Source organism: Planococcus citri, chromosome 2, assembly GCF_950023065.1.
Source record: "Planococcus citri chromosome 2, ihPlaCitr1.1, whole genome shotgun sequence".
NCBI lineage: Eukaryota > Metazoa > Arthropoda > Insecta > Hemiptera > Pseudococcidae > Planococcus > Planococcus citri.
In genome coordinates this window covers 33,761,661-33,777,812 of record NC_088678.1, presented here as the reverse complement: position 1 = coordinate 33,777,812, position 16,152 = coordinate 33,761,661, and the positions used below count along the sequence as shown (strand labels likewise).

The window sequence follows — 16,152 nt, the reverse complement described above, 5'->3', positions numbered from 1 at the left end:
GCATTCATGAAGAGGTCACTATCCCTCCTCGATCATTGATAGTGTAGTTCAACATCATGAAATATCATGATTGGAAACAACGAATTCTGCTCAAGCAATTTTTATGATGTTAGAACTCAATTTTAAGCTTCCCAACTCGATTTCCACGCCTTCTAGAAAAATCAGGAATATTACTGGAGCCTCGAGAATGACTCGAAATTGCGAAATTAGAATTCAAGGGGCTGATTTTAGATAAGATGCAGCCATTCGTGTCAAAAATTCCGTACCTATAGAATATAGGGCACTATAACAGGGAGTATGGTGGTCCGCCATTTTCTTGCAAAAGCAAATTTTTTATAGGTCAAAAACTATGACATTTACAAAAATTTTACAAGAGTCCTTTTTTGTGGAAAATGAAAAAGTATGGCCAATTATACAAAAATCTTGAAATTTAATGCAGTAGAATCTATAATTTTGAAAAAATAAAAAAAATAATGAAAAATTTTTTTGTTTTCTCATTTTTTTTTTTTTTTTTTTGTATCTTAGGTTCTATACAACATGAAATTTCAAAATTTTTCCATTAACGTCCCTCTCTCCCGCGTGCTGCACCTTCATAAATACGCAGCAAAAAAGCTCGAGCTCGAGCACCAGCTTGAGAAAAAAAGTTTTTTACTACCTTATTTACACACTTAAAGAGTCATTAAAGAGAAACCTGTGTTCTTTTTCACCTCGATTGATGTGAATTTTTTCAATGGAACTGAGAGTTTTTTTTTCTGATTTCCTCTTTTTCTCTGTCCATTTTTTGTGAGTTTTTTATTTATTTATTTTTTTTATCAAAAGCGAAGGTGTGAAGGAAACGAAACTTTTCGTGATGTTTCTTCTCTACATTCAACATTATGCATCCTACTCGTATCTTTTCATCGGACGGAAAACATTACGTAACTCGTATCTCAATAACCTCAGCATGAGAGGTTTTGCTACCTTTTTTTGTCAATTAATCTTGACGTAAATTAATAACGCATACATTAGGTTACACGCGTTCGATTTCAAATACAATACACAATATTAATGATTCATTACTTGTCTGCAGCGCCACGAATACAATGCAGGTGAAACAAAAAATTTTTAAATCGTGCATTATCATTTTGTCACAGTGAACAAGCGATCAGCACGACGTTTGGTGAACACTGATGTACGATTGATAGGCAATAGATTTTTACTTCGATTTCACGGAAAGAAAAAAATTAAGATGTACTATCAGTTGAGCAAATAATTAAATATGTACATTTGAAAATCTGCCATTGTATTTTATGCGAATCACGACGAGACATATCGTCATCGTCGTTGTCAAATTTGATTTACTTTACTCGAAAGTCGCGAAATTTTACCCTACAGAATTGGTACACGAAGGTGAAATCATTTTTCACATCGAAACCAAAGTAGAAAAATCATTTTAAAAAAACGACAACAATTTATTCAATTTAAAATACGTATAAATTACAATAAATAAGGTGGTTCTGCGTTTCTCACTATTCTGCTTTGCCTCTTGCATACGGAGGTTGGCTATTGGTGGAAAAGAAATATACTCCAGGGGCACTGAAATTATTAAAGATTCGTTTCGATAAAGAAGGATTTTTCAAATTAGTTTCGAAATCAATAGAAATTGATTAATATCGTACTTTTGATCGCAATCTTCTCCAAATTTATTCCACCTGGGCGAGTAAGACATGCAACGTCCCAATACCAGGCTCAATAAATCTGGACACGAGTGGCCCCAGAATCCAACTTTCGAATTGACAGATTCAGCGTAGTAATAAGCAGCACGTTCGTGAGAACACGAGCTATCTAAATGATTTTTAATAGACTCTTGAAATGAACATTAAATTCAAATTATCGTTCATTTAAGTTGTTTAGGCTCTTACCATAATCACATCCAGGTTGAAAAACTCCCAAATTAGCGTAAAAATCTAAATGCCCGATAGGTAAAAATTTCCCCCTCATGCCAGCATTGGTATGGATAACATCTACAAATAATGCATCTTCGGGTGACAACATCCTGGCAGGATCTCTGAATACAGCGTAAAATAACGGCGCTGCCGGATCAAGACCTGTATAGGTAAACAAGGTGTATGTTTTTATCAACCTTGTAATATGCAATTATGCCTACAAACGCAACCAACTATACGAAGTTATACTCGCTATTAAATCGTAATTATATTTTAGGTGCCAACTGAATGTAATTAATACGACGACGACTAGGACGACAATACTTGAAATTTCGTATGGTTATTAAAAGAACCAAATTGTAATTACAATCGCATCGTATTTTCACATTCAGGCCATTGAATTCGTCGTATTTTATTTTAATTCTAATTTTTAGTCACAATACGATAACGAATGCCCCGAGCTTATCGCACGAAACAATATGGGAGAAAGCTATCTTAACATCTCTACTTACCGGTGATCCGTTTAAACGGTCCTTTATGAAAGTAATTAGCAATCTGTCCGGCGACCTGGGCGCCCAAACTGAGACCAATTATGTGAAAATTATCTAACGATAGATCCAATCTTTCTTCGAACAATGTGTCCAAAAATTGCCCGGTGCAATTGGCGACTAGATCCGAATTTCGAACGGCGCTCAGGTAGCATCCTTCTAAGACTAGATTTTTATAATGTATTGAGATTATGTTCACTGGTTCGTCGCGTTCGAAATAAGCTGTAAAAATTGCCACGGTTATTGGATTCTTGTTTCTTCGATATAGTGATATGTAGAATTTGTGACAATTTCCTGTATATGCGAATACCTTTTCTTATTTGAGGATTTGGAGTGTAATCTTTATGACCAGTGTATCCGTGAAGAACGAATTTGAGTGGAGCACCTTTGATAAAAGGTGCCTGCCTGATTGCTAACACATCGTTCACGCTCAGTTCATATTCCAATTTGGGGTCGTTGCTGAAAAAATTGCGTTAAATTCAAAATGTTTCCATAAATGAGAGGAAACCGCTAAAAAGTACATAAAGAGCATTGATTCTCATGCATAAAACAGCTACTCAGTGGCGTAAATACGGGAGGAGGAGGGGTTGTGCCCCCTTCCCTAGAAGCCCTGCAAAAATGAATTTTTCGCTCATAACAACGTCCACGCCGTCGAGTAAAAATACACTTTTTTTTGTATAATATCTTGTATTTTGATTTCAACCTCACCTCCCCCCTCCAGAAGGAGTGTCAAGGTCATGTCAAATTACGCTACTGCGAGCTACTTAATTCGACTAAAATATCTCAATATTTTATTCAAATATTTTCAAGTTGATGACACGAACTTGACTTTGTAGGTATGTATAAACGATTCTGAAGTGATATTTATATGCGTGCAAATGAGCAAACAATTATATAATTTGGTGTACCTACGTAACGAAAATTATTTTCAAATTACTTCTTCGTATATGATAACAAATTATGGCTATGAAAAGAGTTGTGAACGAATATTCATTTGCATACAGGTACTATAAATGGATCATTGTCAAGTTCATTTAACATCTGTGTCAAATCATTCGAAAACTTTATGATGTGCTTATATACTTACTTGCATAAAAATTGACGTGATGTTCGTCATTAATACTTGTAGTTAAATTTGAATTGCTATACAGGAGTGAAATTTAATTTCAGAGAGAAAAAAATATTCAGAAATTATTAGATCTGTGTAAGGTTATTATGATGATAATGAAATAATTATGTATAGATACCTACGTCGACATTAGAATGGATTTAAAAAAAAAAAAAAAAAACAGAGAATTTTGACCAAATTCGTATAGACCATCATTTTAAGTTGAATGTCACTTGGAAAATTTTTTAGCTCGGAGGTGCTCCTGGAGGGGAGATGTAGGCCATCAAAGAGGAAACATTTTCGAAAAAATCGTGATTTTTTTCGATCTAGCCCCTACCAAGCCTGTTTTGCGGGAAGTGGCCCAGTTCCAAATGATTTTATTTGAGGTTCTGCGTCCACCTAGAGGCTATTTTTTTTACTTTTTTTTAAATACTGGTCGTGGATTTCAATAAAAATTCAACACCTTTTTAAGGATCTACTGAGCGGTTAAAAATTTGCAAATCGCTTATTTTTAGGTAAATTTTGTATTTTGAAAATTTTTTCTTCCCAAACATTTTGCATTAATTATGCCAAAAACTTTGAAAGGAATCATTTTTGAAATTGATGAAACATTTTGGAACGCATTGTGCCAATATTTTAGGTCATTAATGTCAATTTCAAAGAACTGAAAAAATCCTGGATAAGTTTTTGGCTATTTTTCTCGATTTTTTGAAATTGGCAATAATGACTGAAAAATTGGCACAACTGCGTGAGCGGAGAAATCACATTTGAATTTCTAGATTGAATTTGGAATTTGAAAAAATATACCTATACCTACTCAATTTTGCAAATTACAAACAAAATGCAATGCAAACTTTGTAATTTTCTAGGGCTGTTATTTTTTGATTTTTTTTTTTCGTAGTGAAAATTTATTTTGGTGATGAAAATCATCTTCTTTGGTACCATTTATCATTTTATAATAAAGAATTTATTTTTTAAAAAAAAGGATTGTGTAATGAATTTCAACGATGAATATAGCGATATGATCAAATTTTCTATCGGAGAGGACTTTATTCAATTTTCCACTTATTGTAAAGAACTATTTTTCGTTTCTTTTCTCGAATTACTCACGTTATAGTGTGATTTTTTTTCAGGTACGAGTTGTTTTAGAAAAACTTGAATGATTTTACTTGGGTTTCTTCAAATGCATGAACAAGCTAAAGGTGAGTTGAATTATGAAGAAAAACAATAATTAATGATTATTTTTCAAATAAAGAAATGGGAGTACTCAGAAAACGAACTCTTGAAAAAAAAAAGAAGATCGAACTCGAAAATAAATAATTCTAAGTAGGAGTGGTGTGGACTCTACTTCAAATCAAATCATTTATTGGTTCAGAGGGCTGCTAATTTAATGCCTCAAAACACAGCATTTGATTCCATTTTTTGACAACTTCCCTGTGCTCTAGGAAAAATGTTTACATCGTGATAAAATTGGAATGAAACGGGGTCAAATGTCTTGGGAGGAAGGTTGATTTTGAAATTTTTGGAATTTCAGTTGCTTGAAGTATAAAAACTGATACTTAAGTATGTACTATTTTCATGTAGGTAGGTACTTGAAATCAAAATTTTTCTACCAAAGCAATTTTTAATTTTGGAAGATTTTTACACTTGTATAAAAAATTTGAGAAGGGCGAAGTACATGATTTAAACTTTTGGTAAATTATTTTTGATTTTGAAAATTTGGTAATTTCTCACAACCTTCTCATTTTACCTTTCAAATTCTATAGTAAAATTTCGACAAATTTTCAAAAATTTTGCACTTTTTTTGCTTTCTATACAAAACTGTAATTTCATCTAAATTGAAATTTTTTCCCAATCCAGAAACATAAAAGAGTTTTTTTAGTAAACTTTTTCTGAATCTTGAAATTTTAAAATAAAATTTTTGGAAATTGAAAATCTGATTCTATTTTATTCCAGTTTTGCTGCGATGTGAAAATTTTTCCTTGTGAGCTGTCCAAGTTTTGGAAAAAGAGAATGAAATAATGTTGGCTTAAATTTTTTTTCAAATATCATCAACCTAATTTTTCAATTAAATTTCTCGTTTGAAAATGTTTTAAATCTATTTGCTGAACTATTCTGGGGTGTTAAAAGCCTTCAAGGGTCGAGTACTTGTATTTGTGCTGATCTAATTCCAAAATGTTAGCCAACTTTGCTCTCAGTTGTTCCCAATACTTAATTGATTTTTTGCGATGAAAAAATTGAAAAATTGACATTTTTGATCACAATTCATTTTAACTTGAAAACTCTGAATTTTGGATAACCCAAGGGTCCTATGAAAAAAGAAGATGAACAATGAACATATACCTAATAGTAGAGAATTTAATTTACCATTTGTAAAACTGATTTGTATTTTTTAATGGATTTTATTATTGATATATTTTGTGCAAAGCTTAGAAGGCTCAAGCACCACCCAGACCACCCTGCATTCTCTTAGTGATTAAGTATAGATGAAAAAAAATTGTAAGAATTTGTTTTAATTTAAGGGTTGGATATCCCATTTGGAGAAAAGAGGCAGTCTTGTTTAATTATTCATATGCAGCATACGATTATTTTCATTTTTTTTTTTGAAGTTTGCGTTGCATCAGGAAAGATCTTATTAATTTTAAAAAACATCGTCCCTGCCTCTCTTCTCAAAAAAATACCTTCAACGAGAGATTGCTCCTCAAGAATGTTCATATCAAACCTTGTTAAAAATTGTATGATCGCTTTTTTTTCACTTGGTCTGAATCGGGGGGGGGGGGGTAAGATGTCATGTTCAGCTCACAAAATTGATCCTTAATCTAGAAAAATGGAGCTTTGATAGAAACATTTTTAAATTTGATGACAATTCCTGGAGAAAATCGAAAAAAATGTCACGTTAAAAAAATTCTTCAATTTTATTTTCATTTGAAAAACTGTTATTTGCAGTGATTGTTTTAAAAATATTTCAACCTTTTTTTGAAAAGGGCACAGGGGAATATAATATGGAAAATCTCGAGAGAAAATCGAAAAATGCTGAAATAGGTGATTGGAAAAATATTTTTGAACAGATAATCATAGTAAAGTTACCTATATAAATTGTTATAAATTGAATTCATGGCTCTCAACAAATAAAACATAAGTTTTCAAAACATTGCAAGAAATCTGTCAAATTGTATTTTTTTTTTACATTTATGACACTTATGCGAAGAATACTGCAGTAATTTTCTTTATTACCCCCTCCCCCTCTGAATAGGTATTTTTCTTCGTGTATTTCCTGCTTTCATATCGCCACTCGGCTTCTACTTGACTAATCTTCTTCCTTCAAACTGCAAAGTGAATATATTTCGCATTCTTCTCTATCTCTTAAATTGCTACCTACCTATATATTGACTACACCATGTGATAAGAAGCTCATAAAATCGAATACCTACTTAATTCATTGTGTCATATTAAGGTGTAATACATGCCCCCGAAATTGACCATCGAATTGTATCAATCTCCTCCTACACAAACCGGCGATTATTTGGCAAATTAACCACTAATGAGAGCACATTTACATACCTATACGTATAGTCTGAGGTTTCAGAATTACAGAACGGATATTGATAACTGCGGCGTCTCGAAAGGAGCGAATTTCACATAATACATACGAGTGTTGTAAAATTACCATTATCGATCCAAAAACCCGGTTGCAAATTTTTTTACATCTTTTAATCGGTCATTATTTTATTACATCTCTCTGGTTTCTGGACGATCGAGCCACACCATACCTTACCTACCTACATATCATGAATACTTATTCAAAATGACGAATTTTCACGTTACTTACATAATTTCCTTCAGTGTGAATTATGTCGATCCATATATTCTTAACGTGTTAATCGTTGTACATAAATAAATACATACGCGATCGTATATACTTTCAATCAAAAAGAAAGAAAAAAAGAACCATGTTTCGTGAGTTAGCGCGCCGAGACGGCGAAAATAATTAGGCTGAATAAATTACGTAACTACGTGCATTGAATGGAAAAAAAATATTTGTTATTTAATTGTAACGATAGGTACAGGTACCTAGGTTAACACACATCGATGTTGAAAATAATCTCATATGTTTACCTGGTGTATAAATAAAATGTTACGTTTTGATTCGGACATATTTTTGGCGGTTGGATACAGTATTGAGGATCTTCAAATAATGCCTGGGCCCACGTGACATTTGCTAAAACTGTAATTCAATAAGTTGATTCAAAACAATGTACATCGGTATGTAATTTTTTTTCAAACAATTAGTAATAAAAAATGTGCAATTTCGAGTGCAATTCAATTTTACCGTACGAACATTTATACCGGAGCGTGATAAATTTTTAATAAATTACGATTAGGTAGGTGTCGATTTATACGTTAGGGAGGTAAAAAATAATGGTCAACGAACTACACGTAAGATCCTAGGTCATTGGCAGAAATTTTCAAATAAAATCACTATTGTACACTACGATATACTTACTACATAAATAGATGAGTAAAGTTTGCGGTATCAGTGTCATGGTGAATTGGAATTTTCCCGACGTCGAACCGATTGTATTACCGAATGAATTTCGATTAAGGTAGTACGAACGTTAAAGTGTCTGGTAATGATGCCCTTTCGAGTCATTATCAAATGAAAACTAATTTAACACCCAATAGCATATTTAACGATCAATTTTCTAACGATGATTTACTTAGTCAAATTTCGTAAACTAATTTCGTCGTTTAAAATTAATACAGATGTCGGAAAACAAATAATTCGTGCACATTTAAACAAACACGTTGGAAATTTTGAAGAAAAACGTGGGTTTTGAGAACCCTCAATCGAATGTGTAATGTAACGCGATCGGTACTGGAATTATGAATTTTTTTTTCGTTACCAACACTCCGCTGTCTCTGGTATAGTAGGTACCTACCTAACCTTATTGTCAATTACCGGCACTGGAGGCACGAAGTGTGAAAGAGATGTATAATAATGCGAATCGAACATGAAAATGAGACTAGATTCGTGATTATTACTCAGTTGGCAGCTTTGTAAATGAGTAAATTACCCGTGTTCTGTGCGGATATCTACTTATGGCTTTTAATTTTAACCTTGCGAGTAATTTTGTCTCGTGCCGGAGCTGAATTGAACTCAAATTCGAGGTTTTTTTCGCAGTACCTACGTGTGGATTTAATTTTGATGGATTTTTGGTCGTTTTTTTGCTCGTATCGATTACGAACAGTTGAAATTAATTTATATACCTAGGTGCACTTTGGTAGAACAATTAGTAAGGTATATTTTAGTACAGCATACCTATTAACTCAATTTTAATTTTTCAATTAATCAAAGTTTACTTGGATTTGCGTTTTAATTTATTTCAATTAGGTATCGTAGCTTCTTTTTATAGATGATTCTTGTGATAATTTGAACTATTTTTGTTTAGAAACCTATACAGCTATTTATTTGTTCAAGAATTTTTAGTTATTAATTTTTAATTTTAAAATTTTAAAACGACTTGAGTAACAAGACTAGCTTTTAAAATAAAACCTCCACAGCTGTAAAAAAAATCGTTGGGAAATTTTTTTAATAAAAGAAATGCATATTGTGACCTGTCATGTGTTTTTTTTGACAAAAAATTAATAATGCTTGAGAAATTTTTTTGCTCGTCAATAAATTATTAGAAATGGAGACCCACGATTGTCAGTTTCGTTGTTGAATTATTTGTGAAATTGCTGGAGCTTTTTTTCAAATCGTGTCTTTTCAAGTAAGTTCTGATTTTTTTTCTTTGAAATTTTTAGCCAATTTGAAATTAGTAATGTTTCTTGATAAGTAAATGAAAAAGCTGTAAAACTTTTTTAAAGACCATTTCCTATTGAAAGAAGATACTCTCCGTAAAAACACAAACAATTCCAAGTTCGGAAAACTTTCTCATTTTTAACGATTTGAGTTTTAATTTTTATTTTGAATTAAGGGTTAGGTACAGGGTTCTGTACAAAAAGTAAGAACGTGTTTTAAAAAAAACAAAAAAACGTTTTTTTTTTCAACTTTTTTTTGTTTTAAAAATGTTTTTTTTTTTCTTGTTTTAAACATGTTTAAAATGTGTTTTTAACACAAATTCATTTGTTTTGGATTCACCAGTCATCAATTTTTAAGATGTGACGTCATAAAATTGGTATAAGGTTCAAGAAATATTGAAAAATTGAAATCAAAACATAAAATTTGTCTCTATACTATTCAATTTCACTTCTTTTTCAACGAGAAATGGAAACAAAATGTGTTTTTTAGAAAATTGGAGTTGAAAAAAAACACGTTTAAAACAAACAAAAAACTGTTTTAAACGTTTTTTTTTTTTTTGTTAAAAACACAGTTTTGTTTTTTTTATTTGTTTTAAACATGCACAACCCTGGTTCGGTGCATTGAACCTGACCAAGAAAAATCGAAAAATTTGCCAAAAGTACATCTCTTTTTGTATGATAGAATTTTTGATTCTAAATTTAATTTTTGTGTTTCAGGTGAAAACATTTTTTAAAATTTTTAAAAATTCAAATTTGTTTTATCTCTTACGAAAATATCGAAACATGACAACATGGAGATCGATTCAAAGCTGAAATTTGATTATTCTATTTTCGTCCTCCCGAATCAATTGGTACCGGAGTTGAGTCATTCTAGAGCTACAAAACATATAGCAATGGATTTTTTATAACTTAAAAAAAATTCTGATTGTGAGTTTATAAAAATTTTTGAACGTTTTGATCAATTTTGGCACTATTTTTCAAAATTTATTCCTGTTGGTGCAGATCCATATTCTTTCCAATAAATAAAGAACTCAAATTTTTTAATTTTTTTCATAAAATTGCTAAAGAAAAATGAGTAAGATTATGGAATTCAATCAGCAAGATGAAATTTCAGGCGTTTATGTTCATGAATCAAAGAGGTCACGAGTCCATTAATCGAAGTTTGTCAAATGCTAAAGGTTTATGACTTTATGTGATTTTTATGGAGTTTTCTAAAAAATGAATAACCCAAAAATCCAATGGAGGATTCAGAACTGCTCGAAAACACCAATTTGATAATTGGGTGTGAGCTCTGAACCGAATTTCAGTTTTTTATCTCAATTTGATCAGCATATAAAATGTTTTTGAAAGGAAGGTATAAAATCTGATTTTTTTTTTAAATTCACCAAAAATGTAAAAATATGAATGCAAAAATAAATTATTATTAATCGAACAACCGATTTTGCTCATTAAAGAAAACTGGGTACAGATAAGTAGAGTCCGGTATGACCTTAATTTTTTCGTTTGGCGTGCTAAAATTTTTTGAAAGCTGGGAGCGTTGGTAAAAAAATGAGTAAAATTGATGAAATTTCATTTCTTGAAATTATCTGCGAACTTTTTTGCAATTTTTTCAAAAGTCAAATCTCAAAAATTGATCTATGATTGAAAAATTTTCATTTTCAAACAAAACTCGTGATGATTATTCTTCACTCAACCTGCAACTTTCTTTGAACAAGAAAATTTATTTTAGCTATGTAACTAAGATGATGGCCGCCTCCATCTCCCCATCACAATATTTAATGTAATATGAGAAAGCAGGGGTATATTTTTTATATCTTTAAAATCGGTGATTATGGTGTGAATAAAAATGTTCGCAGATGTCATGGGTACTCGTACTTGTCAGTCTCTAGAGTCACAATGTTCAAAATCAAAATTTACCAAAACCAGCAGTCATTGCAGCTGCTATTCGAAGTTGTATTTATCCAACTGCGAGAGGAGTAACCGAACGTTGTTCAGTGTTCGTTAACTCGCTTGATATAAAAAAATAAATGATGTGAGCAGTTACCCAAATTAATCGTTAAGGTCTACAACCTACCTCACAATGAGGTTTGCTAATTTTTCAAATGAAAGGAGATATTGACCCTTTATAATTTGTGATACCTACCTAGGTACATATTTTTAAACGTAAGAATTTAAAAATATCAAACTTGTAACTGAAGTTTTTTTTAAATTTTGCAATCCAAATTCAAATCGTGAAATTTTGACCCAATTCAAAATAGGTATACTTATCCATTAAAATACGAATAGCTCATCTCATCTTAAAAAATTTAATCACCGACAGACAACATTTTGAATCTTATACAGATACCTACATATTCTTCACATGAACCAACAAGAAAACAATAACATTTATTTACATCGATAAAACACGATAAAATTAACCTGATACAGTGGCCATAATAATAATATTGATTTGTCTCATCTTGAATGATTTCATAGATCATGCTAAAGAATTGGACGATGTTCTTATAACCATTATAACCAATGCAACTCCAACAAGAAATAGGATTATCTGTGTACAATTTTCAGTACATTGTGTGAGAAATTATATTTAAATAGTTATATGAATGGAAAATTGAATCAATTTGTGGATTACTCACTTCACACGCAGGTATCATTAGTATTTTATATACTGCGAGCGTATGACGTGGTAAACTAGCAACAACTTTATCGTAACATCCTTCTTTGTAAGCCTTTGAAGCATCACATGAATCTACATTGCTCGGACAACATGATTTAGGTATCGGAAACGTAATGTTTTTCCTAGTCCAGAATCCTGGACCGTCTGTACCGCAACATTGGAGCTATTGATGATTGTTAAAATAGCAAAATCTAAATAACGTTTGATTTAATTCGAAAGAAAAACTGTACTTACATCACGTTGTATGTCGTCAGCTTTTGACGAGGCAACAGTTTGAGCCCTTTGATCGGCCATTGCATCGGTAAGCGAAAAATTCAAATCTTCCTTCATTCGGCCTTCCATTTGACTCATATGATGCAGCGAGAAGAATTTCGATAAAATTAATAATAATACAAAAACTAGATACTGAAAAGTTTACCAAAAAAAAAAAAAAATCAAATTATTAATATGTACAGTTGTTGGGCTTATCAGTGAATTTCGGTATTTACTTTTGCCGAGATCAATAAATTTGTAAATTGATACAAACCGTATTTATAAATCGAACGTTATTTTTATTTCCGGCCAAAATACCCAAAACGAAGATGGCTATTTCGTTCATACCATAAATGACAGCATTACTGATATAAGCGCAGAAACTGGCCTCTTTTATGTGTGTAAATGTGAATAGAGAAATAATTGTTAGGATAATTGCTATCACGATTTTCGCTATACCTAAAATCTAGACGATATCAAATTAATCAACTGTAAGAAGAAATATGCCGGTAAATAATGTAACATCTTACCATCAATATGCAGTTTATAATGAGAAAGAGAAACGTCGTTAATCCTAAATCCATTTTTAGGACGAGAGGAATTTGTGTTCATCGATGATAAAAATTTCGCGAGCACGACATTTTCAAATTCAGTATCGAAAATTTATCAATTGTTTACAAACAGCCAGTAATAATTTTAATTTACGTAATATATAACGAAGAAAATTTTGGATGATTTTATTTTTACAGATACATTTTTTATCGAGTTTTTAATCAAATTATTTTAAATTTTGTAAAAAAAATCTACATTTTTGGGTTGTTTTTAGTTTACAAAAATTTGAAGATTTTTTGAGACGAATCCACCGTCAACCGTTAATTACTCATGTTCAAAAAACGAAAATAATTTTTTTAGATTTCAAGGTTCGGAAAAAGTAGTTCTTTACTTCTTTCACTGGTGAAAAGTGAATTTTTTTCATTTTTACGATAAAAATTAAATATTAATAATAACAATAATTTATTCTTGAAGCATTTAATTCGACCAGCATTTTTGGAAAATTTTTACACATATTACATAACATTTGGTATAAAGAAAAAGTTGAACGTAAAAATTGAATTTCTACAGTACAGCGAGTAATAAGTAAACGAAGCTTCGAACGGTAACATTTACATTCTAAAATAATGGAAAAATCATAATTATATAAAAGAAAAAGCACACGCGAGTGATTTTACATAACAGTGACTGAAGCGTGCATACAAAATAATATCGTTAATTTGTTCGAATTCACGCGTCACTAAGAGCTGCAACTCCGGGTAATTCTTTGCCTGAAAAAGAATACGATGGTAAATACATATTCGAATTTTCAACCATATAGCAATATGTGAGGATAATATACCTTCCAAAAGTTCCAAACTGGCACCTCCTCCAGTACTAACGTGACTGACTTTATCTTCGGTACCCCATTTCGCAGCACAAGTGGCAGTATCACCACCGCCGATGATGACTGTGGTTCCTTTCGCTGTAGCGTCGACAACACCATCCATAATTGCTTTCGTACCACAGGCGAATTTTTCGAATTCGAATACACCGGCGGGTCTACGAAAAGATGCATTAGTTTACTCATCGTCGTAACATCGCAGATAAATCCACGAAAGAAATATATTTACCCATTCCATATGATAAGTTTGGATTTTTTGATCGGCTCGAGTAAAATTTCGGCGGATTTAGGACCGATATCTAATCCCATCCAATCATCAGGAATGCCACCTTCAACAGTAGCCGTGGAACAGTTTGCATTTTCGTCGAATTTATCAGCAATAGTGAAATCAACCGGGAAATATAGAGTTACACCTTTAGCGGCAGCTTTATCGGATAGCTTCTGAACGATTTTCGATCCTTGTTCGTCGAACAGTGATTGACCGATCTGTAACGAGGCCGAAAATTAATGAGTTATATTAAGATAACAAATGATTACGAAGGAGATATAGTTTATGTACCTTCATGTTCTTTAAAACTTTCAAGAATGTGTACGACATTCCACCGCAGATGATCATATCGGTGACTTTATCGAGTAGATTTTCAATGAGTTGAATTTTATCAGCAACTTTAGCACCACCTAAGATAGCAAGATAGGGTCTGCAAAGGGAATCAAGTTAGTATATCGTATGATGAACACGTAATTAGGATTAGTTTCCATTCATTTACTTTTCGGGGTGTTCCAAAGCTTTAGCGAAGTACGCTAATTCTTTTTTCAATAGGAATCCTGAAGCTCTAACGCTAAAACCATCTCCCATCATGGAACTATGAGCTCTGTGAGCGGTACCGAACGCGTCATTAACGTATACATCACCCAATTTCCTTAAAGATTCACGGAATGCTTTGACTGCTTCAGGCGAAGCTTTGATCTGTGGAGAAAAAAAATGAAACAATGAGAATAATTACGATAAGAGATAGATTCGGAGTTCAAGAAATATATCTTACCTTGTTTCCACCTTCATCTACACCTTTACCTTCTTCTTCAACGTGGAATCTTAAATTTTCTAATAATATAACCGATCCGGATTTGGGATCAGCGCAAGCAGCTTCGACTTCAGGGCCAACGCAATCATTTAAGAAGGTTATTTCTCTAAAAATGCAAATATTGTTTAAAAAAATTATGATATAGGTATTTTTATAGAAGCTTAGATCGTTATACCTTGATAACAATTTCTTTAATTCGTCGGCGACTGGTTTCAAAGTATACTTCAATTTTTTCGAACCGTCTGGTCTTCCAAGATGTGACATAAGAACGACTGATTTGGCATTCTTGTCGAGAGCGTATTTTACGGTATCAAGTGCAGCTACAATACGTTGATTGTTGGTTATTTCACCTTGGCTGTTGAGAGGCACGTTGAAATCGACTCTGAAAAAATAAACATAATCAGGTGTATCCTTTTAATTAGGTATGGTGGTGACGAATGAAATGACTCCAGAGAAGAGTTGCTTATGAAAAATTAGGTCAAATTATGCTTTAAAATATGGCTTAATGCTACTTAATGTACAAAGGAATGTCAAGTTTTGGTTTTCAATCGAAAACCTGAAATAAGTGGTCTGTTACAGATAAGGTTTCGGTTTTTTCAACTCACCTAATCAAGACTCGTTTGCCAGCTAAATCGACAGCATCGATGGCTAATTTATTGAAATTGAAAGCCATTTTTAGTAAATTTGAATACTTCAAAAACACGATTATTATAATTTATAACCTTCTGAGAAGATTTTCAAAGTCAAAATTACAAAGTGCAATTTCCTTTTCACTTCACAACCGGGTAAATTTTTTGCATCATATCACCGAATCATGTTTTACTTTTTTCGCAATAAAAAATACTCGCACCTTACTTTACTGAAAAGTGCGAGAATTTCGAGATAGCTCTGATTTTACTTTTATTGTCGTCAAATTAGTGATTTTAAAATTTAAATACATCGGATTTTCATTTTTATCAAAATACAATTAAATTTTTTTCTCCGTCTTTTTTGTATTTTTCTTTTTTTTGAGAAATTATAATTTTTTACTTTAATTATTTGGGTAACACTGTAACGTGTATGAATCGAATCACCAGAGTGCGCTAGTGTCGTAGAACCCAAATGTAAACAACGTTATCATGAGTGAAAAATTTACTGATAAAAAATTGAAAATATGAAATCGAAATTCGAAAAATAAATTTTGAGAAAGAAGAAAATTTGAAGTTTTAGTGCTCAATAATTATTTTTAACGCCTACCGTTTGGTAAGGAATTGTTCTAGCTGTACGTGTATTCCGAAACAATTTCTGTAGAAAGTAAATCCAATATTACTTTCATATTGT

At 31.9% G+C, this 16,152-nt stretch overlaps 3 protein-coding genes across 4 annotated transcripts; all 3 read right to left on the bottom strand.

Annotated features, from left to right (window-relative positions):
• Positions 1 to 1,440: 1,440 nt before the first annotated feature.
• LOC135835496 (endothelial lipase-like) lies at positions 1,441 to 8,562 on the bottom strand. Its single transcript, XM_065349764.1, has 7 exons — positions 8,086 to 8,562; positions 7,698 to 7,806; positions 2,784 to 2,932; positions 2,438 to 2,695; positions 1,902 to 2,087; positions 1,659 to 1,824; positions 1,441 to 1,575 (listed from the first exon to the last, which is right to left on the bottom strand). The coding sequence occupies exons 1-7, from the start codon at positions 8,123 to 8,125 to the stop codon at positions 1,509 to 1,511; spliced, it is 975 nt and encodes a 324-aa protein (XP_065205836.1). The 5' UTR covers positions 8,126 to 8,562; the 3' UTR covers positions 1,441 to 1,508.
• Positions 8,563 to 11,752: 3,190 nt separating this feature from the next.
• On the bottom strand, positions 11,753 to 13,188 carry LOC135835495 (CD63 antigen-like). Its single transcript, XM_065349762.1, has 5 exons — positions 12,846 to 13,188; positions 12,590 to 12,781; positions 12,298 to 12,468; positions 12,023 to 12,226; positions 11,753 to 11,934 (listed from the first exon to the last, which is right to left on the bottom strand). The coding sequence occupies exons 1-5, from the start codon at positions 12,897 to 12,899 to the stop codon at positions 11,863 to 11,865; spliced, it is 693 nt and encodes a 230-aa protein (XP_065205834.1). The 5' UTR covers positions 12,900 to 13,188; the 3' UTR covers positions 11,753 to 11,862.
• A 140-nt stretch (positions 13,189 to 13,328) lies between these two features.
• On the bottom strand, positions 13,329 to 15,627 carry Pgk (phosphoglycerate kinase). 2 transcript variants are annotated; one of them, XM_065349761.1, is made up of 8 exons: positions 15,438 to 15,626; positions 15,008 to 15,214; positions 14,794 to 14,938; positions 14,518 to 14,717; positions 14,310 to 14,448; positions 13,980 to 14,236; positions 13,709 to 13,908; positions 13,329 to 13,637 (listed from the first exon to the last, which is right to left on the bottom strand). In XM_065349761.1, the coding sequence occupies exons 1-8, from the start codon at positions 15,503 to 15,505 to the stop codon at positions 13,597 to 13,599; spliced, it is 1,257 nt and encodes a 418-aa protein (XP_065205833.1). In that variant the 5' UTR covers positions 15,506 to 15,626; the 3' UTR covers positions 13,329 to 13,596. The 2 variants fall into 2 exon arrangements, with proteins under 2 accessions (XP_065205833.1, XP_065205832.1); XM_065349760.1 differs by having other exon boundaries at positions 14,794 to 15,214; positions 15,438 to 15,627.
• Positions 15,628 to 16,152: the final 525 nt, after the last annotated feature.

Bases quoted from the DNA above. Each gene is read 5' to 3' on its own strand.
- LOC135835496 (XM_065349764.1), bottom strand. From the start codon at position 8,125: ATGACACTGATACCGCAAACTTTACTCATCTATTTATGTA. The intron at 2,088-2,437 runs GTAAGTAGAGAT...TTACCTATACAG, and splicing joins ACCGTTTAAACGGATCACCG to GTCTTGATCCGGCAGCGCCG. The intron at 1,825-1,901 runs GTAAGAGCCTAA...AAAATCATTTAG, and splicing joins TCAACCTGGATGTGATTATG to ATAGCTCGTGTTCTCACGAA.
- LOC135835495 (XM_065349762.1), bottom strand. From the start codon at position 12,899: ATGGATTTAGGATTAACGACGTTTCTCTTTCTCATTATAAACTGCATA. The intron at 12,469-12,589 runs GTTTGTATCAAT...TAAACTTTTCAG, and splicing joins ACGTTCGATTTATAAATACG to TATCTAGTTTTTGTATTATT. The intron at 12,227-12,297 runs GTAAGTACAGTT...AATCATCAATAG, and splicing joins CTGACGACATACAACGTGAT to CTCCAATGTTGCGGTACAGA.
- Pgk (XM_065349760.1), bottom strand. From the start codon at position 15,505: ATGGCTTTCAATTTCAATAAATTAGCCATCGATGCTGTCGATTTAGCT. The intron at 14,449-14,517 runs GTAAATGAATGG...TTCCCTTTGCAG, and splicing joins GCTTTGGAACACCCCGAAAA to ACCCTATCTTGCTATCTTAG. The intron at 13,638-13,708 runs GTATATTATCCT...ATTCTTTTTCAG, and splicing joins CAGTTTGGAACTTTTGGAAG to GCAAAGAATTACCCGGAGTT.